Here is a 27,489-nt window from a genome sequence, read left to right as displayed (position 1 = left end):
TGTCCCATTCAAACTCGTTTCCAAACAACGAGCCAAAAAAAAAACTTTCTAAAAAAACAATCTCCACTAAAAAAAATGCTACCTATGCCTTTTAAAGTTTGTGCAATGATTCCATTATAGGAAACCGGATTCTCTGAAGTACGAACAACATAATAACTTTGCTTATTACAGGGACATGCATGCGCCAGCACTAATTAAATAGCAGAAACAACAACATTAAATTAAGAATAAATCAAATGAAGTACTCCTACTACTATACCGATCTACTACAGCATTTGTCACAATCATTACTAGTACTGATGTTTGAGCAGCGACGACGAGTCCTTGATACCGGCTGACGTGGCCGACGCGTCGGAGGAATAGGAGGTCTGAGTCGTAGTCGTCGTTGTTGACGACTGAGTCACACTGGATGACGTCATCGCCATCCCGCCGGTAGATGAGAAGAGGCCTTCCGGCGGGGTCACCGGCGCCGCGTACGTCGGCACGGGCATCCTGGGAGGCAGCGCCGGCACCGGACCGCCGGGCTGCAGGGCGGCCATGGAGGCCTTGATGGACGGCCGCGCCCGCGGGTCCGGGTGCGCGCACCACAGCCCGACGGCCACCACGCGCTCCACCTCCGCCGCGTCGAACTCGCCTTTGAGCCGCTCGTCGGCCGCCGCCAGCGCGTCTCCCCGGCCGTACAGCTCCCACGCCCACTCCACCAGCCGGAACACGGCGCCGGTGGCCAGGAGGCTCATCGGCCTCCTCCCGCAGGCGTTCAGCGCGACGACGCCGAAGCTGTAGACGTCGGACTCAGCGCTCACCCTGCCGGTAATGAGGCACTCCGGGTCGACGTAGCCCGGCGTGCCGGAGACGGCGGTCATGGTCTGTGCCCCGACGGCGTGGTCCATGAGCCTGGCGAGCCCGAAGTCGCCGAGCTTGGCGTCGAAGGACTCGTCGAGCATCACGTTGCTGGGCTTCACGTCGCGGTGCACGACGCACTGCGACCACTCCTCGTGGAGGTAGAGCAGCGCGGAGCCGAGCCCGAGGATGACCTTGACCCTCATCGGCCACGTCAGGAAGGTGCCGCCATTGCCGCCGTGGAGGTGGACGTCGAGGCTGCGGTTGGGCACGAGCTCGTAGACAAGGAGGAGCTCGTCGCGGCCATGGCACCAGCCGACGAGCTGCAGCAGGTTCCGGTGGCGGAGCCGGCTGATCACCTTGATCTCCGACCGGTACTCCCTCCGTCCTTGCAGGGAGGAGCCTTTGGTGAACCTCTTGATGGCGACGGCGAGGCTGCCCTGCTCGCGCAGGTACCCGAGGTACACCAAGCCAAAAGCCGCCCTGCCCGAGCTTCTCCTCCGGCGCGAAGCCCCTCGTCGTGTCAACGAGCTCGTGGTATGGGAACTGCCTCGGCCCCGTCCCCGTCCCCATCTCGATCTCGGCGATCGGCTCGTCGGCATCGTCACCGTCGTCCGTGTCGCCGCCTATGTTCTTCTCCTCCAGCTCCCTGTTCTTCCTCCGGCGCCGCCGTGCGAGGAGCAGAGCTGCGGCCATGACGACCACGAGGAGCAGCGCCGCGCCGACGGTGGCTCCCGCTATAACTCCACCGTGTCCGGGACCGGAGGTGCTCGGGGTCGTCGAGGAAGAAGGTGGCGGCGGCGGAGGTGCTTTGGGCTCAAGTGACGAGCTGAAGTACCAGGAACGCAGCTGATGCAGCTCGATGGATGTGGACGTGGAGCCGGAGAAGCCAACGGAGACGTTCTCCGGCAACGCGCTCTTGATCGATGAGGTTGTACGACGGCAAGCCGTCCGTTCCATCTCCGGGACCGGTGCGCAGCCATAGCTTCAGCGCCAGGACGCTGGAGATGTTGTCGTACGTGATCTTGGCGGTCAGGTTCCCGACGAGGCTGAAGCTGTCCAGGCTCAGCGTGGCCACCGACCTGATGGAGTTGACATCGATCCCGACGTGGTCGTAGGTCATGTTGGGGTCCAGCGCGTCGGTGTCGTTGAAGGTGTCGAACTCCACCGCCACGAACCGGGCATTGCCGGGGGCCACGGCGTCGGGGGCCTGGTTGGTGAGGCCCATGTTGTAGGCCGCGGACTCCCGCCGGGAGGCTGGACGGGTAGGCGGCGAGGAAGAAAGCCGTACCAGTGCCCTTGTTGTTGTTGATTCCCAGTGGCGGCGGCGGGCTGATGACGATGGAGAAAGACGTGGTGAAGCTGGCCACCTCGCTTGTGTCCCCGTCCCAGAGGCGCACCGGCTCCGCGCCGTACGACGCGCGGCCGCGGCCGCCGCCGATGCTATTCAAGCTGTTGGCGGTTTCTATACTCTAGAATCAACAGAGTGCATAGATCGAGAGGAAACCTTTCTCTTTTTTATGTTCTAAGCACTCTGTCGATTCTAGAGTCTAACAATGGTATCAGAGCCGCCGGCCCCCACCATCTTTATATAGCGCAGGGTGACAGGGGCCCGCCAACCATAGTTGGTTGGACGCCCCCGATCAGGGCGCGAGGGGGGAGACGGAGTCGGACTCTGCCGTTGGGCTGAGTCCATTTCAAGATCAACCTAACATTCTCCTTCTTTATCTCTACTATTCCTTTCAACTTTACACTTTATCTTTAACACTTTTAACTTTACTCGTTCCATCACAGATTAGCGTATAGAGCATGTTTCATCATCACAGCCAGTCGCCGATAGATTCAACAGCTATCATACACTTCACTGTTCTGAAACAATTCCTTAACCTTTGGGCCCTATATTGTCTAGGAATCACAGGCTTTCCCTTAAACCCATGCCGGCTACGTGTTCACCAAACACGCTGGATGGTAAGCCTTTTGTGAGCGAATCCGCAAGCATTTTCTTTGTGCTTATATGCTCAAGAGTAATGGAGTGATCCTGGATTTCCTCTTTCACAACATAAAACTTTATGTCAATGTGTTTGGCAGCACCACTTGACTTATTATTGTGAGCATAGAACACTGCGGGTTCATTGTCGCAGTACATTCTGAGTGGTCTCTGAATGCTGTCTACCACTCTTAAACCGGGTATAAATTTCTTTAACTATTCAACCTGCCCCGAGGCCTCATAACATGCTACGAATTCCGTGTACATCGTTGATGACGCAGTGACACTTTGTTTGGAGCTTTTCCACGATATAGCTCCCCCTGCGAGCGTGAACACATAACCGGACGTGGATTTTTGGTCATCGATGTCCCCCGCAAAATCCGCATCTGAGTACCCTTCTATCTCCAGAGAATCGGATTTTCTGTAGGTCAGCATGAGGCCTTTTGTGCCTTGCACATAACGCAAAACTTTCTTTACCATGATCCAGTGTGCCTGTCCTGGATTACTTTGATATCTACTAAGTATCCCGGTAACAAATGCCAAGTCAGGGCGTGTACACACTTGAGCATACTGTAGGCTTCCGACAGCTGAAGTATATGTAACCGCTTTCATTTGATCGATCTCATACTGGTTCCTAGGACATTAAAATTTCCCAAATCTATCGCTCTTGACTAGGAGCAGGTGAAGGCTTACATGCATGCATATTGTATTTCTTCATAACTTTTTCCAATTAAGCCTTCTGTGACAATCCTAATACCCCCTTTCTTCTATCTCGATGAATTTCAATTCCCAAAACGAATGAAGCTTCACAGAGATCTTTCATATCGAAATTTGAGGACATAAATTTCTTTGTCTCCAGTAGCAGACCGACATCACTGCTAGCAAGTAAAATGTCGTCCACGTACAGGTTAAGGATAATAAATTTTCCACTTTTAAACTTTGCATAAATACAATTGTCCTCATCTTTCTCTTTAAACCCAAATTTCCTTATGGTTTCATCAAACTTTAAATACCACTACCTAGAGGCTTGCTTTAATCCATAAATGGATTTCTTTAGGCGACATCCCATGCGTTCTTTTCCTTCCACGACAAAATCTTTCCGTTGTGCCATGTAAATATTTTCATTCAGATCCCCATTAAGAAATACCGTCTTTACATCTATCTGATGTAACTCTAAATCATAATGTGCCACCTATGCCATTATAATTCTGAAGGAATCTTTACATGAGACTGGAGAGAATGTCTCATTGTAATCAATCCCTTCTCTTTGCGTAAAGCCCTTTGCCACGAGTCGTGCTTTAAATCTTTCTACGTTCCCTCTGGAGTCACGTTTAATCTTGTAGACCCATTTGCAGCCTACTATTTTGGCTCCTTTAGGAATTTCCTCTAAATCCCAAACACCATTGGAACTCATCGATTTCATCTCATCTTCCATAGCCTCCAGCCATTTGGATGAGTGAACACTTCTCATAGCTTCTTCATATGAAGTGGGATCACTCTCCATATGAACCTCTTCTGTATTATAAACTTTATAGTCGCTAGACATAGCTGACCTCCTGACTCTTTGAGACCTTCTAGGGGCCTCAACTGTGATTGAACTGCCTAAATTAAACCGGCTTAAGTGTACTAACTATCATCTTAATGGTTAATCAAGTTACCACACACTTAAAACGATGTAATCCGGTCGTCTGTCGGGTTAAGGATCGAAAAACACTGGAAGTCTTGCACGAAGACGAGCATGAATGATTACAAGCAGACAAAAGTTCTCAAAGTTAATTTGTAATGCGGGGTTTTACAAATAAGTTTACATAAAATATCAGAGTTCAAAATGCAGCGGAAATTTAAATAGAAGTTTAGTTTAGAAAAACAACGATAACTACGATGACGTGAGGACGTCACATCGAGTCCACCGATGTGATTCCTGGTTAGCTCCAACCAGCAGCAATTACATGAAAACAGGGTGATAACAAACGCTGAGTATACTAATACTCAGCAAGGCTTACCCGACTAAGGGTATACTTAGCCCATTATCTAGACATGCAAGGCTTTTGGGCTGGTGGGTTGGTTTTGCGGAAAAGCATCTAAGAGTGGATCCTTACTTTCAATATTTTAGCTCAAGATTCTATATAGATAAATTATCAGCTAAGATTTGCATAGCTAAAGCAAACATGGTAAATATTGAATATTAATTCAGAATAATCATTTCCAAATATCCTTCATGTTCCATTTCATTACAATGATGCGGTGCTGCGATCAAGGTGCTCATATCCGAGAGCGACTGACGGCGAATCGATCTGATTTAACCTTGCAAGGTGGATCTAACACACACGTCACATATAGGCGTCGTCGGACCATACGTGGCAACCCTTCACATATGCACACCAAATAGCCGAACTGCCCTGCGACCCGGGACTGCTAGCCCCACCGATACCAGCGATGGGTCAGCCATGAGTTTCTATACTAGCTCCACTGGTGAAGACAGTATCAAATCCGCCTACTGGTGCACATATGGTACTGAGCTTACCGGTTTCGACTACCTCCTACTCCCGGCATGTGGTTAGTACTGTTCAAACTCGATCAGCAGGGCCAGACAACGGTACGGGCCTTAATCGACACAGGCGGATGCTTACTCTTCATCCATTTCATATCCATAATCATATTCATCTCCGCCCGGTCTTCATTTCAATTTCCTCATCAATTCTTTCTCCAACAACTTTGCCATAAGTAACAAGATTCTATAACTCGCGAGTGACAAGAATCACTCGACTTCTACCGAAACCTATTTAAGCATTGCAGTACTAACGACCTGCACACTAGTAGAGTAACTGAGGAAACCTAGGAATTATGCATCTAAGGTTCCAATCAACTCCTAGAAACGCAAATGCACAATAATTATATAGTAAACATTGAATACTAAAATTAAGGGTTATGCTCCGGGGTTTGCCTTCTGGAGCTAAATTATTTTCCGAGGCTTCTGGAGTCGGGTTCGGGTTCTCGACAGCGTCGGCGAAGTTCACTTGAGCTTCTCCGGGACCTTCTTCCGCTTCAGCCACCAGCTCGTATGTACCGTCGGCGAGAGTAGTCGTGTCTATATGAAATGCACATGCATGAGTGGATGATGATAACAAGTTAAGATTAAAACACTATAGAGTTGTAATCCAACAACTCAGGTTAAGTGGTACATCATCATCAACTCTGTTTTTATTGGGCAACCGTTTATAGAGTAGAATCTAACATGTTTTAGTTCATAAAAATAACTAGGTGTGGTTTTCAAAACCCAATTATTTAAACAAGACCAACAAATCAACATATACTAGTTAAATATGCATAAATATTCAAAGTAAGGTTACACTTAGCCTCTGGTCATGAAATTTTTACACAGCAAGCATAACTTAGCTAACAACCAATTGTAAAAATTTCAGTAAGTTTCAAGAAGTAGAAAAAGCAGGAAAAACATTTTACACAGCCACTGCGAGAAAACAAATTAATTTGCACAGGCCAAACTAAGCAGGTGCAGGTAATGAACTTTTAACTGAGTGTTGGCTATCCTAAGATGAGCTTACAGTAAAATTTTCAGAATTAAAACAGGAACATACAGAGCATGATAAATATAGCAAGTTATAGCTGTATTTAACAAGATTCATTTTTCTCGACAGATGTACTAAGTTCTAGTTATCTAAAAATTACTAAACTTTTTGTACAGCAACTAGGCACCAATTTAAAGGTACTGTAACAGTTTTAGCTCATGAAATAAAGTTAAACAGCATGTACAAACAAAACTAATTAAACAAGGCATAAAGCAAGTTTTAACAAAACTGATAGCTAGGCATGTCAAATGTCCATGAAACTTTTACGCAAGTCTAATAATCTGGCGTGCAACACACTGAATAAAAATGGCAGCATACAGTGTATAGAACTAGAGATCTAATTAAAGCTCTAATAAACTTGCATTTAATATAGAACAAAAACTGATGCTCAAATAAGAAAGTGCATGTAATGAAACTTATAGATTTTGTTACAAGGAATCCAAAACAATTGAGTTTGTATTTTTCTGATTTTCTATGAATTGTTATGAATTTTCAAAGTTCACAGCTAAGTGTTCATGTAACTTTTGCATTCTAGCCCTTGAAAGTTTTTGATTTTTTGCAGAAAGGCCCTTGGCCGGATGGGGAGAAACAGAGGAAGGGGAGGCGGCCGGATTCCGGCGATTCCCCTTGCCGGCGGCGAGGGCTAGGGGTGGAGGAGCTAGAGGGGCTCGAGCCGCACCTGTGGGTGGTCTTGGGGAGCGGGGAGGTGACCGGAGGGGAGGGCTCCGCGGTTGCCGGCGGCCATAGAAGGTTCTGTACGATGGCGGCGTTACTCCGGCGGCCGTGGGTGGTGGAGAGCGGGCCAGTGTGCTTTAGGGCGCCAAGGGGGTGCGGTTCAGGGGCTGGGTTGGGGTGGAGGAGGCATGGAGCTAGGGGCTCCACGGCGAGCAGGCGGCGGCGGGGGCTCTGCTCACCGACGGCGGTGTTCCGGCATGGCTGGGCGGCGGTGGCCGAGTTGAGGAGCTGCAGGACGTCGAGAGGAAGCTCACTAGGGGTTTTGTTGGGGTGAGGAAGAGCGGAGGAGGGGGCTCCGCGTGGAGGTGGGATCGGCGGCGGGCAACGGCGGGCGGCGGTCGGCCGTCCTGGTCGAAGGGGCGCTTGGGTTTGGTTCTGAGAGAAGAGGAGGGTGCTGCGAAGCAATGAGGGAGGGGAATTTGGAGTTGGGTTCGTCATCGGATATGGATGACTGAACGGCGGCAAGGCAACGGCGTGGCGACGGCGAGCGGCGTTGGGCGGCGTGGCGCGCGGAGGGGCGCCGGGGGCGCGGAGGCAGTTTTGGTCGGGGCGCGACGCGTGTGGCAGCCGGGTGTCGACGGCGGCGGCGAACGCCGTCACGGCGAGAAACAGAGAGGGAGGAAAGGGGAGAGAAGGACATGAGGGCAGTTTCGAAAATAAACTGATGTTCAAAATGCAGTTGGTAAATTCAGTTTTTCTCCTTCTTTTTGGCTTCAAATGAAAATCTTTTAAATATGAAAGTTGTTCAAAACTTCAAATACTACAACTTTCGTTTCAGGCACAAATTCATTTGAAGCTTAATTTGAAAGATAAAATTTTAAACTTGAGTGCATTTGAAAAATATCCTATACACTTCGAAATTTAATTTTTTTTCTCTCATTTTTTGTGGTAACTCGAAAAACTTTGAACACAAAAGTTTTTTGTCATTCGAAAGCCTATAACCTTGGTTTTGGTCAAAAGTCCATTTGAGCAAGAATTTAAAAGTTATTTTCAAAGCATTTTTCATTGGATTTGAGAACTAGTCATCATTTCATGTGTTAACAACTAGCAAAAATGTAATTAAATAAATTTATGCATGCAAGGTTAGTGTTAATGACGATATCAAACACACGATTAACCCTAACTACAAGTGATTAACACTTGGGGTGTTACATCAACTTCTGGTATATTTTGTATCTCAACTTGTGGCATATTATCCTCTTGGGGCTGTTGTGGCTCCCCCTCATCTGTGGCAATTGGTTCTGTCGGATCCTGAAGGACAGGTTCCATATTATCATTTGTTGCCACAGCTGGACAACTCACAATAGGTGTTGGCACCACAATATCAGGTATTGTCGGTGCTGCAGCAACAGGTAGAGAGAAAAATGGCTCCTGAATCATCGGAGTAGGCACACACACCCGCTTATCCTCAAGATCAATTTCTTGAGCTACCATGCTCCCCTTTTACCATTTGTTCCTCTAGGAAAATAGTGTGTCTTGTTTCTACAAACTTTGTGTGTCTCTCTAGGCAGTAGAAACGAAAACCTTTTGACTTTTGTGGATAGCCAATGAAATTGCAGCTGACTGTCTTGGGATCCAGTTTCCCAATATTTGGGTTAAATACTTTAGCCTCAGCCGGGCTCCCCCACACACGCAGGTGGTTCAGTGAGGGTACTCTTCTTGTCCACAGCTCGTACGGTGTTTTGGGCACCGACTTACTTGGCACTCTGTTGAGAATATGGATAGCAGTTTTTAACGCCTCTATCCACAAACTCAATGGCAAGGTGGAGTAACTCATCATACTACGCACCATATCCATCAGTGTATGGGTACGCCTTTCAGCTACTCCATTCTGCTGAGGCTCGCCCGGTGTTGAATACTGGGCGACTATTCCATTTTCCTGTAAAAACCTCGCAAAAGGTCCAGGAACTTGTCCATACGGGGTATGCCGACCGTAGTACTCCCTCCCACGATCGGATCTTACTATTTTAATTCTTTTATCATGCTGATTTTCAACTTCAGCTTTGAATATTTTAAATTTATCCAATGCCTCTGATCTTTTTTTAATTGGATAAATATATCCAAAATGGGAGTAACCATCTGTGAATGTTATGAACGAGTCACAACCATCCACACTTCGCACAGGAAAATGACCACAAATGTCTGTGTGGATTATCTCTAAAGTTCCTGCGCTTCGTTTAGCACCTTTTTTTAATTTGCTTTACAAACTTTCCTTTAATGCATTCAATGCATTGTTCAATATCAGAGAACTCTAGTGCAGGAAGAATTTCATTCTTTACTAATCTTTCAATTCTTCCTCTCGAAATATGGCCTAAACGACAGTGCCATAATTTCGACGATTCAACTTAAGTTCTCTTTCTTTTCCTGTTCGCATTCACTGACAAGGATGCTATCACATTTACATTCGCATCATACACAGAATGTACTTTATCACGCATAGATAATAAATAAAGCTCATTGTGAAGGAAAGCATCACCAACACAATTATTATCAAACCATAGTTCACATTTGCCATTCTCAAAATGACAACCATAACCATCTTTGTCTAGACGTGACACACTAATCAAGTTTCTATGAAGCGAAGGAACAAAGAAAACATCTCTCAATACAAGCATAATGCCATTAACTAGCTCGAGGGAGACATCGCCAATAGCTTCAACTTCTGCTTGTACTCCGTTCGCAACTTTAATGTGTCTTTCGCTTCTTAGCGTAGTCCTTGTCGAACGAAATCCCTGTAAAGAATTTGCAACATGCACAGTTGCACCAGAGTCAATCCACCAAGTAGATTTAGAAAACTGTATATACAGGGATTCATTTACAAATGAAATAATATTCTCACCTTTGTTTGCCATGATTGACTTTAAGAAGATAGGACAATCCCCCTTGTAGTGCTCCTTCTCATGATAATGAAAGCACTCGTCACCTTCCTTTGGAGGATACTTCTTTTGCTGATGCTGATACTGCATGGGTCCTTTGTCTTTTGACTTTGATGGAGAGGCAGCATGGAAGGTCTTTTTCTTTTTGCTCTGATGAACATAGTTCACTGAACCTCCATGCTGACTTTTGATTCTGTCTTCCTCTTGCACACACATAGCAATTGTCTTTTCCATATCCCAGTTTTCAGGCTGCATGTCGTAATTAACGACAAAAGTCTCAAACTGGTCTGGTAGGGAAGCAAAAACCAGATGGACAAGGAACTTCTCTGGAAGATCCAACTCCATAGGTTTGAGCTTAGCATTCATGTTGCTCATCCTTAGTATGTGCTCTATTATGCCTATGTTTCCACCATGGTACCTTTCTGTGACCAGCTGTTTTATTAGCATGGTTGCATAAGTCTTTGAAGAATCAGTGAGCTGGCTCTGTATTCTCTCAAGGTACCCTTTGGCGGAGTCACACTCTACGATTGAGCCCACTATTGCAGGCTCAATCGTGTTCTTTAGGAATGCCATACATTTCTTGTTGGCATTTCCCCACTTTTTTCTTTCTAAGTCATAAGACATCTTTAAGGGAGCATAGTCCCTTTCCTTTTTCTGCCATTCGGCATCACTGTGCTCTGTCCCCCTGACTGGCGCAGGTGGCTCTTTGGGCTTAGGTTCAGAGAGAACCCAGTCAACCTAACAGCGGTCACCTTGATCCACCTGTTGCCGTTGTTGATGTAGGCGTCGCCTTCGCATCTAATGATGTTGTTTTGCATTTCTGGGGAGAAGTCGGAGTAGTTGAAGGACAAGGCGGCGGCGACAGGGAGGTAGCAGACGACGATGGAGAAGGAGATGATGACGAGGCAGACGATAGCGCGATTGATTATCGGCGTGATCGTCGTCACCAAGAAGTAGCCGGCCATCGCCGCCAGCCACATCAACAGCAGATGTAGCAGGTGATATATTGGCTTGACTTGGAAAAGCTGGCGAGTCTACTGATCTACTGTATATCACTCAGGCGGTGGGTGGAGAACATGATAATAATAAGCCTATCCCCATGGCTAGACCGCTGGAGAACAATTCAATTCTCAAGTCCAGTCGTCGTCGGTGCACAAGGACAAGCCAAAAGCATTGCTGGTACATCTCCAGCTGTTGACGTAGTATTATCTTACTACCGGTGGTCTATTAAGCCGAGCTACTAGACCCAATAAATGTAATTTGCAACTAGTACTGTGTTTACTGCCATACTAGCATTAAAAAAAAAATCCCCTCTGTTCTTTTTTTTATGGTGCCGTTGATAAATTTTTTCAGTTATCTTTTCCCCATTTTCTTTTTTTCTTAGTTTTGTTCTCTTTTTCCTTAATTTTTTTCTTCCAAATGTTTTCATTGTCAAAAATTTTCAGTTCAACTTTTCTTCAAAATTTTGTGTCAAAGTTTTGTTAGAAGCTTTGTTTCCAAAAAAAATAGTATTTTGTCCTAAATTTAGTTTATTATTTTTTTATTATTTATATAATTTTTTCTCTGTAAAAATTTTACTCACAATATTGGAAAAAGACTAGGAGGCATGAGGACATCGGCCAGTGTAGGTGTCATTGGGCCATGGCCGAATAGAAAGACATTGAGAGCATCTAACCAGAAGTGAGAAGCAGCGATCAACATTGATTCATTCATGGTCATGTTTGACAAAGAGAGGTTGATGCATTGGCCGATATCATAATCATCCCAGTGCGCTCTCTTGGATGCCAACATCCTAAAATACCAATTCCTCCATCCCAAGGTTTCATTCGGCCAAGATCTGAAGGTATGCTCCTAGTAAGATGTTTTTCAGAGTGGAATATTTGAGAGGGATGTGGCCGGTCTCCAAAATGATAAGGGTACCATCGATGAAAACAATGCTTGGAAGATTGTGGGCGAGGAAGAAGGTTCATCGCCGCTAGGAAGACTGAGGATTTGCTTGGATGACGATCTAAGGGTGTGTCCCTGAGAAGGAAGGCAGATCTGTTCTTGAGGAGAGAGAATGCTTGGCAGCAAGTGACAGCGGAGAAGAAGAGAATGGTGCGGCCCAGATTTGTTATAGGTCTTATGTTCAAGGGCAAAAGCGGAATTGGGGAACAGTCCGCAGGAAACATGAGAGGAGTTTGAAATGATGTGCTTGGGCAGGGCTAGATAAAATTTCAGAACAACAAATCTTTGCTCCGAAATTTGGGTGGCATATATTGACACCGTTTTTTGAAACGTGTCAAGAGGATTGGCCGATGTTGGAACAAAGAAGACAAGGCGAGTAAATGGGTCGATGGGCCAGAAGAAGCATCATGGGCGATGGAGTGAAATTGGGCTGGTGATATATGTCGGCAAGTTATATTAGAGTTTTGCTTTAGAAGGTTTATTTTTCTTGGGAGTCAAGTTGTAATCTCTTCATCATCAACAAGAAGAATTAGACTTAGGCTATAAATAGAAGATTTATGGGTCTTGTAAACTTGATCAACCACATCCAACCAAAACCTTTGCATTACCTTGCATCTATTTTTCATGTCGACAACTTCGCCAAAACCCTAGTTGCAGTAGATTTTTTGTACGAGTTCTTCTCAACAAGCTAGGCTGCATCGGCTTCAATCTCCACTTTGTTGGTAAGTTTCGAGTCGAATTGCATAGATAGGCCTCAGGTTGACGACGCGTCGCTTGAGATAGGAACACAAAGCTTTAGATAGGTTCGGGCCGCGATGTGTGTAATACCCTACGTCCTGTGTGGTTGTTTGTATTGCCTTAGATGATGTTTCGAGGGGATCCTTGCCCGTCCTTATATAGTCTGGGGGGACAGGGTAACATGAAAATCCTAGCCGAATACTACTGAAGGAGTCTTTCCCAATGTCTATCAAGTAGTTTCTTTCTATTCGACTAGTCTTACTTCTGTACGAGTAGTCAAGGTACATACTATGCACTATTCTTTATTCTAGAATTTTCCACGCCTGCGAGCAGTCCCACTGCCTCGGATCTGACAGGCTAAAAGGTTCCCTTAAGGGAAAACTATCACTCAGCTGAGTGATTTGAAGCATCTCCTCACTCAATTTTTTTTTGCTCCAAATCCCCCCTTATCCTCTCTTTTCTCTCTAATTCCAGCGAGATTCCGATGTGGTTAGGGATCGGTTAGGATTTTGGGGTTGCCCGGGGGCTGGTGCTCATTGTCGGCCTTACAAGGAGGGCCGACAGTGGTGGTGGGTGCAGGGGCGGCGAGGTAGGCGGCGGTTGCGCCGCCAGCTAGGGCAGTGGAGGAAGGCATTCGAGCCAGTGCTGAGGTTGGGGCGGCAGCGGCGGGAGTGGTCAGTGCGGCAGCTGGCGCAGGCGAGCTAGGGCTGCACTGGAGGGGTGGTGGTAGGGCTGTATCAAACCCGGGCCCACAAGACTGTGCACACCGCATAGATGTGAGGAAGATTCCGGATACACACAAAAAAAGAAAGAAATCGGACTCCAACTAGAACCCCCTGCAATCCTCCTAGGACTCTACTTTTATAATCCTCCTATGACTCCTACCTTGTAAACCGACTAGAATTCCACCCCTAGACTATATAAAGGAGGGCGGGGTACCTAGATCGGTATGAACCAACAGATAGCTAGATTGTTCAACAGAGCACAACACCCCAGCGCAGGGCGCAATATACCAAACCACCACACAGGATGTAGGGTATTACGCTATCCCGGCGCCCCGAACCTGTCTAAATTTATGTCTTGTGTACTTGTGTTTACATTCAAGTTCCAGATTCGGTGATCTGCTCCCAACAATCTGGTAGGGCATCCCAAGGTAGGCGAACGGTAAAAATACCGACAAGCTGGGCGGCAGATGGTGGGCCAGTGCAGGTAGTCTGGGGATGAAGAAGGTGGGGTGGTGTGTGGGTGGGGTGGGGTGGGGAGGAGGAAGAAAAAGGTGGAAGAGATAAGGTGGGGAGAGAGTGGGTGAATTTGAGCCATCTCGTTTAGATTCAAGGGCACAAAGATTTGAGTGAGAGAGCCTTTATTTCACTCAAGTGACCAATAAACACTTTTTTTTTTCAATCTTGGCCGGCTAGCCGAACTTTAGCTCATGGATCCAAATACCCCATGACTGAAAAGTTGATGGCTAAAGTTTAGCCCCCTTTGAATTCAAACATGATTTAAACCCAAAGAGCTAATATGTGCATCATGTTGCTTCCACAGTAACACACGAGCCTGTAAAAGAAACAAGTATCTGCTCCCAAAAAATTTAAAAAACTTACATGCCATCGATCCATCATCATCGTCGCTACCTCTTCCGGTCCAGCAGCCAATGGGTAGCAGCGTCACCCACCTTGCCTTTTTTTTCATTTTAGAGGAATTTTTATCGTGGGTGCCTGAAACTACGAAACCGACGACTCGCAGAAGAAGAGATCGCCAATCATACATGCAGATGACACCCATCGATCCGATCGTGCCATTTATCAAAACCCTTGACAACTTCGTTCCGCCGCGCATCGCCTAACCGATGGCCGCAACCGGTAGCCCCCCTGTCTGACCTCCCCAACGACGTGCTGCGGCGCATCTTCTACTTCTCGCCGGCTATAGTTGGCTATTTAGCCCGATGCCCATGGGGGCTCGAGACCCAGCCCAATTTTGCCCGATCCAGCACGACCCGCGCCCGATTATTATTGGGCTCCGGGCGGCACGGGCCCGATACTCGGGCCGTGCCTGGGCCTCACTGCCAGCCCGTGGACGCGTCCAGGCACAGCCCAAAAATGGGCGGCTCGATCGGCTCGATGGGTAGCATGATATACCCGTTTAAATACCAGGTCATCCCATTATCAAATCCTATTTAAGCATTTTCGGGCCGCCGGACCAAACGGGCCGGCCCGGCACGATTAAATCACTTTCGGGCCGTGTCTGGGCCGGCAGTTCAGCTCATGTGCAGGCACGGCACGGCCCGTTAATAATTTTATGTCTAAGTGGGCCATGCGGGCCGTGCCTAATCGGGCCGTGTCGAGCCGGGCCGCCCGTTTGGCCACCTATGAGGCCGCAGCCACCCCACGCTCTTGTGGAGCTGGTGCCCGCTGTGGCGCACGTCGGGCGCCGTCAACCTCGACTCCCGCTCCTACGACCACCTCTCCTCGTAGATCCAGGAGGAGGCCAGCCGACGATAACAACGCGGCGAAAGGAGCTTCAGCTGGCCGAAGCACGAGGCCTCCTTCCACGGCGCCAAGGCCGCCCTCACCGCCGCCACCGAGGGCCCCGTCAAGCCGCTGCACCTCACGTTTCATGTCACGGAAGAGAGCAAGATCCACCGGACCCACCGCTCGCTCACCGCGACGGAGAAGATCTGGATCCACCGGTCTCACCATGGATCCTTGATGGAGCATGACCTGCTCCACGCCGTGCTCTCCAACCCGACGGCGCAGCGTCGAGGAGCTCCGCGTCGACGTCGGCCGCTACAAGCCCTGGTGCCCGCAGCCGGCTCAGGTTCAGCACCCTGCTGGACATCGCCCACTGCTCTCCTGTGACGGCACCTCCGCCGCCCGGATGGTTCCGGCGGCTGGCTTCCCTGCGCCTGCACCGCAACACTATCTCCCTTGTCGACCTCCGACACATCGTACGCCTGCACCGCAGCACCGTCTCCATTGTCGACCTCCGGCACATCGTCGATGCCGCTCTGAAGCTCGCCACGTTGCATCTCGAATCCTCCTACTTACCCCGAGGAGAATCCATGGATGCACCGCCACTGAAGAAGAAGGTACAGCTTTCGGCTCCGTTGCCCGGCGGTCACTATAGATGAGCAGAAGGCCCGAGGCTCGGTAGCCCGGCCCAAGCACGGGCGACACGGCACGGCCCAAGCACGGCACGGGCCCGAAGACACCGGGCCCGGGCTAGGCACGGCACGGGTCCAGGCCGGGCTTGGGCCGCTAGGCAGGCCCGTCGGGTGGCACAGCACGGCCCACGATTAGTGGAAGTCACGGTAGAGGCCCGTTAGCTTATATATAACTATAATTATATACTTATATATGAATTTATAACTTGTCATTTGTCAATAAGTTAACTTATATGTGTAACTTATGTGTTTTTTAATATTTATGAACTTGATAATATTTGAGAAATAATATTTAGTTTATACGATTCTTTAAACATTTGTGAAATTGATATCTTCATATGTTTATGGGCTATTTGGGCCGGCCCGGCACGCCATTTTAGTCGGGCCATTTGGGCCGGGCCCGCACGAAAATAGGCCCATGGGCCGGGCCCGGGCCGTCAGCCAAGCACGAAGCCCGGGGCAGTCCGGCACGGTGGCACGACGGGCCAAACTTGGCCCGGCACAATCGAGCCGGGCCCGGCCCAGGCCCGAGCCGGGCCGGGCGGCCTGTTTGCTCATCTATAGCGGTCACTGCCTTGTATTTGCAGACTGCAGATTCGACACCAGATACTTCGGAGACAACGAAGTGTGCTTAGAGCTCGACGCTCCAATGCTGCAATACTTCAAATATAAGGGAGATATTCGCCTTCACCATCACTTGCGCTAAAACCGCAGGCGTCATCCAACATGATTCAAGTGGATGCGCACGTCTCCGTTGACTCCAATGCCTGTATCACAGCCAGAGGCTGCACAATCCCGGCACAACAACGTGCATGGCTACAATCGCCGTTGCGGATAAGAGTGTCCTGGATGAGCTTCTAGGTTGCACGCTGTTCGACAATGTGGAGCTTCTTGAGCTAGAAGCTCAGTATGAGCCTGCAGGCGAGACATCAGTGGTGACTCTGACAAACTTGCTCCATTGCTGCACTATGGCTCGCGAGTCTGCATGTTGTATATCTAGATTTCAATTTGTATATATCAAATTCTACCTAATTTTTAATGTTTTGTTTGACAAACTAGGAGAATAATCATAAAAACGAAAATAAAGTATTCTGAAAATTGCAAAGGTATGCATTGGGAGTGATATCATGGCTCTAATTCACCACCACATCTAAAATAATGTTGTGTTTATGTACAAACGGGACTTGTAGCATAATTCATTTTTTTCTGATAATGGAAGCTTTATTGATTCTCAAGAACATTACATCGAGAGATTAACATAATGTACCTTGGTTGATTAATTAGTCGGGTAATTGAGAGATTAACAGAGCTATTGCATCCAGTGGCGAAGCCAGCCCTATCGCATAGGGGGGGGGCTCATTCATCTTCCTCCCTCTTCTTCTTCCTCCTTTCCCTTCTCTCCTCCTTCCTCTTTGCTTCCAATGGAGTTCTTGGGGGTAGGGTAGGCTTGGGCCCCCCCTGCCCCCACGCTGGCTCCGCCCCTGATTGCATCATTGTGAGGAGAAACCCCCCGTCCCTGCGATGTTGCATTAAAACACATATAGATATGCATATTGTGTGAAACATGCTCAATGTTGGTTGGAGTATTTGTTGTGCTTAGGGTTAAAATATAAGTATGTAGAATATTGCACATAACATAGATGAATGTTTATTCCATTTATTTTGGGGCGGAGTGATTTCGGTGGACGGCCAGCATCCAGCATTACTGTTTGTAGTCTTCAGCTTCTACCCGGCCCTTTCAGTGGTTCTTTGCTTTCCACCATATTCTTAGATTATATTTATCGATGGATTATGCAATTTATCGGCAGCCCGCAAGGAACTTCAATTCTGCTATTTTTATCACTGCTTTGTATGAAACTTTTGTTACTACTAAATGAAGTACAGTGGCGTGAAACTTTGATGGTAAAAAATGGCGCCACCTACTTGTACTTCCCTTATACAGTGCAGTTAGTCTGACTATAGAATTCTTAGAGTCAATACTGCTGAGAGAATTTGACCAATGCATGTCTGCTAGTGAAATTGATGCATTTCAGATTGCCTTTGTTTTGTACTCAATGTCCAGCTTCCTGGTTGTCCTGGTTGTCGTAACACCAGATAAAACTTTCCCAAAGTGCTTATTAGGAAATCTTGACTCCCCGGACAAGATTTGTGAATTCAACTGGTGTTCATATGTGCTTAGTGTACTTGCCCAATCAGCCAGGCAGGTTCAGGAACTGATTTCTGGGAGCAAATTTGTTGACATCTTTGGTTGCACTTTTCTTCTCCAGGTGGGTCATTTATAATTAGTTTAAAATACATGAGCCCATCAACACGAGCCACCGGTGATACTCTAGTACCTACTAATGATTACCATGTTTTTGTTTCAGGTGTTGTACCTAGACAAGACAATCTGAATTTTGGTCCATCAACACCTGTCGTGCTAGAGTTGCCCCGTGGGAGCATATTCAATGGCTCCTATTTGGCTCATCTCATTAATTTGGACCAGCGTAAGAATAGTGGAGAACAAGTTCCTGAATATGGTCTGCACAAGATACAAATTTTAAAATCTGTCCATAATGGAGAACTTTTTTATATTGGAAAAAATTGTCATAGCGTTGCAGAATGGAGATCTTTTTTCAGTTTCATGTGATATTTACATGAGGTGCTCACAAAAACTCGTTGGCTGCAGCTCAGGGATGCTGCTGAGGTATGTTACACAAGGAGCTGGCCATCCAAGTGCTACCACCAATCAAATGATAGTTACATGTCAGCCACGGTACGCCCATAATTTACTCCTTTTTGTTTGTTTATGCATAGCACTGCCTAATGATGTTCATGCTATTGCCGTAGGAAACGCTTCATGGTATTTTGCAAACCCACGAACATCTTGCTGCTCTCCTGGCCCCGTCACTATGCAAACTTAGTGCAGTCACATCTAGTGATATAGTCCAAACTTACAAAGATTGGTATCCTGAGTACACCGCTGTTTTCACACCAATACTTCAAGGTACAGGGTAGCCAGGATGTCATGGATGAAATTCAGTGTTTGCCCAATCAGAAAGTAATCTCACAATTCATATTCCTTTCCCCTGGGGCAGATGTTTTCTCCATGCACGACAACGGGTGTGAGCAAGAGTCAGGACATGGTGATGCAGCTCTACTCATGCTTGCCAAAGAAGCTTGCAGACTTAGCAGCCCCGACAAGAAAAGGTCCTCTTCCTGCTTGCTGCAGCCGAGGAACGTTAAGAAGACCAAAGGTGCTCCAACCATCTTTATTTCTGTCTGGGAGTACAATTTGTTAATGGTTCAATTTTCCCGATATATCCCTTTTCCCTTGTGAATGCACAACTACAGCTCTTTCTGAATTAGCTGAGTCAAGTTGTGGGGTTTCGCTAGTATCGGAACAAGGGGTGCTCAAAAAAATAGTGAGAAGACACTCCAGGTTTGTAAAGTCACCTTTTGACTTGGGTCGTTACATGCATTGTGTGACTTGGAAGAAGAAAAAGTTCCTTTTTGACTGGATTGAGAATGGTGTAGAAGTTTGGGGTGACCTCACAAGGTAAATTCCTACCAATGTCTTACTCAGTTATGTGTTAGCAATATTGTTGGGTTATCCTTCCTATTAATTACGGCTCATCCAGTTTTTTTCCTTTCCTGTCTAGAGTTTGGGTCCACATCGACTATCCCGTGCCGACAGGGGCGGATCCAGCACCGGGTCTAGGGGGGCTCCAGCCCCTCCTAGACCCGAACAAACAATGGAGCCCCCCTTGAGCCCCTTCTCCATTTTTTAGAAGAAATAATAAGGAAGAAGGGGAGGAAGAAGTAAGGGAAGGAGAGGAAGAAGAAATCAGCCCCTCCTTTAGTTATTTCTAGATCCGCCACTGTGTGCCGATATCTTTGCTAGGATACAATCTGAAGACACAGTTTTCTAGGAACGAAGATTTCTCACCTGCAATGGTGGATGCTATAACCAGAGCCACCATGGAGTCCGATGATCTGGTGTATAAGGAAAGTACAAGGAGGTGGCGCCATTTTTTACCATCGAGGTTCTCACAACCCTATAGTCAATCAAAATTAATCCTTAGGAAAAACATATAAGGTTGCATATCAAGTGAAATCTAGAAATTAAGCTCAATAATGCAAGTAACCTAAGTACGTAACTAGGTACCCCGCATGGACAAGACAAAGAATCCTATAAAAAATCATGCAAACAAGATATTGTCAACTAGTAAACTTAGTACAGACAGTTTGCTTCAGTCATGTCATTCCTAATCTCAAAGAGGAGGTACTAATAAGGAAAAAGTATATCAGATGGTACCATTTCAACAATTGTTAACTTACACAGTGGTCCACAGCAACAGCTACCTCCAAGCACCTTGCAAATGGTTGGATTCCATCAAACACCTGGTGCCAATCTGACACACTTAGTCACCTCCAGATGCATTTCCGAGCTTTACTAACGAAGACACAAGTAATAAAACATAAAAATTGATGAACACACAACTACACAAGCCATAAGGACCTTTAATTGCACAAACTTTACACACCCAAAAGCAAATCGAGAGGAAAAGCAGGCAACCTATAGAAACATAGTTCAGGCACCTCTCATTAGATCCCCAATTTTTGAGACCCCACAGAAATAGGTCGAACACAAACAAACTCCCTAATCCATCCCCACAAACCTAAACCTGAACCCAAACCTACCAGAAATCCTCAAATCCAAACCACGTACTACCCCAATCGAACAATTGCAGAGCTGGAATCAGACAAAGACCTACAGCAAAGAGCGAACTGACAGAGATGGCGTTAATCTGGTCTCACCATCGCTGGTGGCGGAGGGGTAGGCGTCGTCTGGGCCGACGGCTAGTGCGGCGGCATGCGGGAGAGGCCATCCGGAGGCAAGAAGCAGGAGGCCAGCGTGGAGCCATTGGGGCTGCCATGGTCTGAAATCGCCAGAGAAATGGTCTGGATGAATAGACCGGGCATGGACCTTGTTTGCGAGAGGGAGCTAAACGAGGGGGAGGGCAGCAGTGATGCCGACTCGATGAGCTAAACGGGCTGCTGGGTAGACCAAACAGATGGGCCTGATAACATATAACGGGTACAGACACGAGCTGACCCGAAAACATGATTTACATAGAGGCTTGATTGATAGATAAACGAGATTTCAACCGGTTGACAAGGAAGAAATATATACAGTTTTTGCTGTAGCAGTAGTTATTCTGAATCACAAGATGCGGCATAGGCGCACACCACTACTCGAAGTAGTCCATATCAATCAACGGGATTGCATTATGCACTAGAGGAACAGCATGTTGGCAGACTTGTTCATGACCCATCCTTTGATCTCCTTCATGAGTTCTATCTGCAGCGACAGCGGCCCTCGTGCAAACGTGCAGCACACCTCATCCACCACCGGGGCGTTGCAGAGCAAGAACTTGGCCAGCAGCCTCTGCGCCATGGCCCCCTGGTAGTGCACCAAGTTGATCTCCCTCGTCCGCTGCATCAGGCAGCTAATCTCGCCGCCGACGTACGGCACCGCCAGCATCGCGTACCGGCTGTACCTGAGCTTGTGCGCGGCGTGGATCTCCTCCTCGCTCATCATGTTCCAGAGCTGTTGCTCTTTCTCGGGCTCCGGCAGGAAGAAAAGCGACAGCGTCTCCAGGTTCGGCGTCTGCCGCAGGATCCTGGTCACCGCGGCGACGGCGGTGTCGTCGTCGTCGGGCACCGTCCCGGTCATCTCGAGGTGGCGGAGCGCAGGGAACGCCAGCGCGGAGGAGAAGGCGCCGTGGCCGACGCCGCAGCCGAGGCGGGCCGACTTGAGGTGCAGGCGCTCCACGCCGGCGAACAGCTGGAGGAAGTGCCCGAGGCAGGCGAGCTCCGGTGGGGATGCAGGCTCCTCGCCGCAGAAGTCGAGCGAGCAGAACGACATGTTGTTACACGGGCCGTGCATGGTCAGGAACGAGGGGTCCGGCACGGCGCCGCGGTACTCGAAGACCCGCAGCTCCGACGCGTCGACAGAGACGGCGGCCAGCTCGTGGCAGCACCGCAGGGCGAGCCTGCGGAGGCGCACGTCGAGGACGGAGAGCGCGGCCAGGTTCGTGCACGCCTCGAGCGTCAGGTCGGCGAGGCGCGGGCACGCCGAGACCAGCCGATGGAAGGCGCTCCACCGGCCGCCGGTGACCTGTGTGAGGTGCAGCGTGTCGAGGGACGGCAGGGCGATGGCTGCCGGCGGGTCGAGCCAGCAGCTGCGGAGGCGGAGGCTGCGCAGCGCCGCGCAGGAGAAGAGGCTTCTTGGCAAGACGTAGTTGTTCTGGTCCGGCCCCGGCCAGACCGCGTCGTCGGCTGCGGCTGGCAACGAGCAGGATTCCACCGCGTCGGGGAGGATTTCTTCGTACTCCTTGTCGTGTTCGCCGTCGTCGGGAAGGTCTTCGTACCCGACCTGTTCGCCTTTGACGACTTCGTGCCCGTCGTGTTCGCCATGGTCCATGGCGTCAGGGCCGCCGCGAAGGCGCAGGGCGTATGCGCGGGGGCAGATCCGCCCGCCCCCGAGGCGCAGGTCGATCTGCAGCCCGTCGCCGGCATGGTACGCGGCGTACGAGATCCACAAGTTGACGGCCTTGTGGGTGGAGTCGCCGCCGCCGAACTTGACGTACAAGACGCGAAGCGCGCGCAGAGGCGCGGCCGGCGCGCGGGCGCCCCGATCGCGGCCTACGAGCGCGGCGCCGACGGCGAAGTACGGGGCCGGCAGGAGGGTGGGGTCATCGGGGCTGCAGTAGCTGCAGACCCTCCGGTTGACTCGCTGCTCCGAGTAGGGGTCGTCGGCTTCCTCGAAGGAGATGGTGTGCACGGCGGGGAAGACATGACGCCACCGCCGCGACAGCGCCGCCGCGCGGGCCGCCTCGGCGGACGGCAGGAAGGAGAGGATGTGGCCCAGTGTGTCGTCGCTGAGCCTGCTCAGCCTGTCGCCGCCTCGTTCCTGGCCGGCGGCGAGGACGAGTAGTTCGCCGGAGCTCATCGCAGCGACGACACAAAACCCTAAGGAACGACGGGATCGAGTTCGAGACGTGGATTGGGCCAACATTATATGGACTCGGTAGTCGGTACGTATGCGACTCGATCGGACGTGCTCACATTGCCATGCGGCTCTGCCTGTGTTTGATTCGGGATTTTGTTGTTAGACTATGTCAATGCTCTTCGATATCGGATGCCAAGGTTTGGCATCCAATTCACATCTTATTGTCCTCTAGGTTTGGCAGCCAATTTTCTTCTAAAACCACCTTGTTATTCATGTCTTTATTTTTTCCGCGTGATACAAATCAAGCTAGCCAAGTGATCTTCGTTAGATGCCTAGCTTGGATTGTTTTTATTCTTCATATTGCGATGAAGAGTTAATTGTATATAGAGAATTTTTTTTTCTCGAATGCAGGAGGATTGTGCATCATTGTATATAGAGATTGAAAATCAGTTTCACCATGATTACGCTCGTCATCGATGATTCTTTTGGAGGAAAGTCCAAAAGAGTATTCAGCTTATGCCTGTACAAATATATATATGACTTCGATGTAGATTGTCAATAATTATACGTTGGCGAAAACATGTGAAATCTGCTAAGTTCGTACGTGTGAGGCGATTTTTGCCGAAAACAAGAAAGAGCATTTTCTTGATAGGTGGCAATCATAGAACCCAATGAAATATGTGGTAGTTTCTGTAATTTTGCCAAAATAAAATTCACCTGTTTGTTTCCTCCAATAACAAACGTTTCCGTTTTAATTTGGAGCGGAAATTACGGATCGTAACCGGCTTGGTGAAGAAGAGAAGAGATCGATCGCCAAATAAAGGCACACGCAGATCTATACCCTTCCATCGGATCTCACAGCTTCAAAGGAGGCACACGCAAATTATTAGCCCTAGATCGACACAACTTTCTTGCGCACGTCGCGTAAGACGACGATGGCCGCCGCCGGCAGCAGCTGCCTGTCCGACCTCTCCGACGACTTGCTTCGGCGCATCCTCTTCTTCGCGCCCGCCAGGGAGGCCGCGGCCACCGCCGTGCTCTCACGGCGGTGGCGCCCGCTGTGCCGCACGTCGGGCGCCGTCAACATCGACTCCCGCTCGTACGACCACCTCTACCCGGAGACCCAGGAGGAGGCCAGCCGACGACGACGCGGCGAAAGAAGCTTCAGCTGGCCGAAGCGCGAGGCCTTCTTCCGCGGCGCCAAGGCCGCCCTCGCCGCCGCCGAGGGCCGCGTCAAGCGGCTCACGTTTACTGTCACGGAAGAGAGCAAGATCCACCTGACCCACCGCCCGCTCACCGCGACGAAGAAGACCAGGATCCACCGGGCTCACCACGAATCCTTGATGGAGCACGACCTGCTCCACGCCGTGCTCTCCAACCCGGCGGCGAGGCGCGTCGAGGAGCTCCGCGTCAACATCGACGGCCTCAACCTCCGGTGCCCGCTCAGGTTTGGGTCCCTGCCACGCGAGGCGCTCCAGGTGCTCGACGTCGCCGGCTGCTCTCCCCTGACGGCACCACCGCCCGGCGCCGCCGCCTTCCCGCGGCTGGCCTCCCTTCGCCTGCACGGCTGCAGCGTCTCCATCATCGACCTCCAGCGCATCGTCGACGCCGCTCCGAAGCTCGCCACGTTGCATCTCGAATCATTGTACTTACGTCACCATGAAGAAACCATGGATGAGCTGCCGCCGACGGTGGTCGATATAGCACTCTTCCAGATCCGCTGCCGGGCGGTGACTGCCCTTGTATTTGCAGACTGCAGCTACGAAACAAGATACTACTACGGAGGCAAGGTGGGCGTGGGCGTAGAGCTCGACGCTCCGATGCTGCAGTACTTCAAATATAAGGGAGCTGTTGACCTTCTCCATCACTTGTCGCTAAAACCGCAAGCGTCATCCAGCATGATTCGAGTGGATGTGCACATCTCCGTTGACTCCAGACGCTATATCCCAGCCGGAGACCGCACAATCCCGGCAGAACAAAGATTCTGGAGATTTTTTCAGTACTTCCACGCCACGAAGTTCGTGAAGCTGAAACTAGACTTCTGCATGGATACAATCGCCGTTGTGGACAAGAGTGTCCTGGATGAGCTTCTAGGTTGCAAGTTTTTCGACAAAGTGGAGCTTCTAGAGCTAGAAGCTCAGTATGAGCCTGCAGGCGAAACATCAATGGTGACTCTGGCAAACTTGCTCCATTGCTGCCCTATGGTTCGTGACCTCCGGCTCAAGTTGATCAAGGGCCGCGGATCATGGTCTGCTTCTTCCACTAAAAGCAAGGAATCTCAAAAGGATTTTGACAAGTCTGTTAGTGAATTCAGGCGTCGCAAAAGACCAATGGTTTCGCCGCGTGGCGATGACGATGATGGTGATAACTATGAGGGTTTTGGTATCCCTGCCTTGAGAGAGCAATCATTCTGTTGTTTGCAGAGTCATCTAAGAAGAGTGAGCTTTCATTTTCGCATGGAGGACTCAAACTGCTTGGGAGTTCAATTGGCCAAGTTCTTCGCTGAGGACGCCATGGTTCTGGAAGAAATGTTTATCGATGATGGCAACCAGAGGATGTCTGAGCACATCAATCCTAGTTTCAGAAAATGGATTGCTAACTCCGAAAAGAGGAGAGAGTCGACAAGCGTTGTAGTACTACCCATTGAAACTTGAAACAAGATATAGCAGCTCGTCTATAATCAGCAGACTTAAAATATCAACGTTTATTACTGGAGTATTATTTTGTACTCCTTAATTACGTTCCAAAATATAAGTCGTTTTGCTTTTTATAGATACATTATATTTTTTATGTATCATATAACGTATATCTACATGCATAGCAAAATGAATGTATCTAGAAAAGTCAAAACGACTTATATTTTGGAATGGATTAAGTATGAGTTTCCTTGTTTGTTTAATCTTTATTTTTCAGGCGTTGAGCTTTGAGACAATATCCATTTGCCATTATTAATAAATTCCTTATGGTTAATGTATTACATTGTGCTATTGGCTTATATGCTGATTCCTCTTCATGTCTTGAGTGATCATCACGATGAGGAACAAGCTGAGTTACCTGTGTATATATATGTACCACAATGCTGCGAAATGGTAGCATCCTCAGTTTCTTATTGACGGATTACAGATATGATGAGTATATGTAATGCGCGATATTCTACTGCATAATACACAAGTATATATAAATATCTATTTTCAAAAAAAGACACAAGTATATGTGCACATCAAATGTGCAGCGTAAGGCCATGTGGTGAAGTCACTTTTTTTTCCTTATATGGCATACAGTACGAATGGTGTACTATAGCAGAAGTCACAATAATCAGTATCTCTCTTGAATTATTGGTGTTCTCTGTCGTAGTGCCATCTGGAATATGTTGTTCATCTAGATTTCAATTTGTATATACAAAATTCTACCTAATTTTTAATGTTTTGTTTGACAAATTGGAAGAATAATCACAAAAAAATCAAGTATTCTGAGATTGCAAAGGTAGTATGCATTAGGAGTGATATCATGGCTCTAGTTCACCATCACATCAAAATTTAAAAAATAAGGGCAAATTCATTCGTGTAAACTCATTGATTCAGGATTTTGTTGTTAGACTATATATGTCAATGCTTCGATGTCGCAATGCCAAGGTTTGGCATCCAAGTCACATCTTATTGTCTTTTATCTAGGTTGCACTGTTACAAAAAGCATTAACTGGGACTTTTCAAAACCCCTCCAAGGCGGGCAGAATTTTTAATCGTCTAGGTTAAGAGCTGACATTAACCGATGCGATCATTTTTTATTAACAGAGATGATTATTGAAACAGAGACATTTGCATTAGAATAACTGTCTCAGTTTCATTTTTAAAATGCCCGCCTCGGATAAAACCGACACGGGCAGCCTATAGGGTCCGCCTCGAAAAATATCGAAGCCCAAATAAGATCCAAAAGGCCCAAATAAGCCTGTGGCGAACAGTCCGGCCTTATGGGGTGGACTCTCAGCTAGCTCGGACGTCTGAACTTACGCTGCATAATATGAAGCGGGCGGCCCGTCATCGATATGCGGACGGTCCCAATTTCGGATGTCCAAACCCTATAAGGCCCGTTATATACATCAGAGTTAGGGTTTGGGACTCTCACTCCCTCTCATACCCCTCCGGACCGACCCTCCCTTCTCTCTCCCTCCCTCCCAATGGCACCCCTTACCCCTCTCGACCGACGGCGGCCCTCCCTCTCACGCGGCTGAGGCTCCTCCCTCCCCTCCATCCTGCACGGTGGTGGCGCTCCTCCCTTCTCCCTCCGGCGCTCCTCACCCTCTCCCTCGCAGATCCGGCGGCCCCCTCCCCAGGCTCCCTCCCGACGCCCCCCTCCACAACCCTCCCAGCGGCGTGTGCGAGCGGAGCGCGGCGGGGGCGGGGACGGAGCCCGAGTGAGGCGCAGGCGGAGCGCATAGCAGACGGGTGAGGAGCTATGGCGGTGGCCGAATCCAGCGCGAGGAGCGGCTAAGGCGGCTAGATCTGGTGCCAGCGAGCCCTCAGCCCGACCATCTTGGCGTGGCAGCGGGCGGCAGGAGGCCCATCTGGCGCGGCGGGACACACGTTGTGGCGGCGGGTGGCCGCCGCAGCAGCTCCACCCGT

At 48.9% G+C, this 27,489-nt stretch overlaps 1 protein-coding gene and 1 pseudogene across 1 annotated transcript; both read right to left on the bottom strand.

Moving 5' to 3' along the window:
* Positions 1-285: 285 nt before the first annotated feature.
* Positions 286-13,495, bottom strand: LOC120671891 (annotated as a pseudogene).
* On the bottom strand, positions 9,615-10,842 carry LOC120671892. Its single transcript, XM_039952154.1, has 2 exons — positions 9,989-10,842; positions 9,615-9,881 (listed from the first exon to the last, which is right to left on the bottom strand). The coding sequence occupies exons 1-2, from the start codon at positions 10,647-10,649 to the stop codon at positions 9,835-9,837; spliced, it is 708 nt and encodes a 235-aa protein (XP_039808088.1). The 5' UTR covers positions 10,650-10,842; the 3' UTR covers positions 9,615-9,834.
* Positions 13,496-27,489: the final 13,994 nt, after the last annotated feature.

Source organism: Panicum virgatum, chromosome 5N (genome assembly GCF_016808335.1).
Source record: "Panicum virgatum strain AP13 chromosome 5N, P.virgatum_v5, whole genome shotgun sequence".
NCBI classification, from domain to species: Eukaryota; Viridiplantae; Streptophyta; class Magnoliopsida; order Poales; family Poaceae; genus Panicum; species Panicum virgatum.
Note: the sequence above shows the minus strand (reverse complement) of the source record. Positions and strands in the feature narration are given on the sequence as shown.

Excerpts from the sequence above, each read along its gene's own strand:
- LOC120671892 (XM_039952154.1), bottom strand. The coding sequence starts at position 10,649 with ATGTCTTATGACTTAGAAAGAAAAAAGTGGGGAAATGCCAACAAGAAA. Across the intron at positions 9,882-9,988 it reads GTCAATCATGGCAAACAAAG|GGATTTCGTTCGACAAGGAC; the intron begins GTGAGAATATTA and ends AATTCTTTACAG.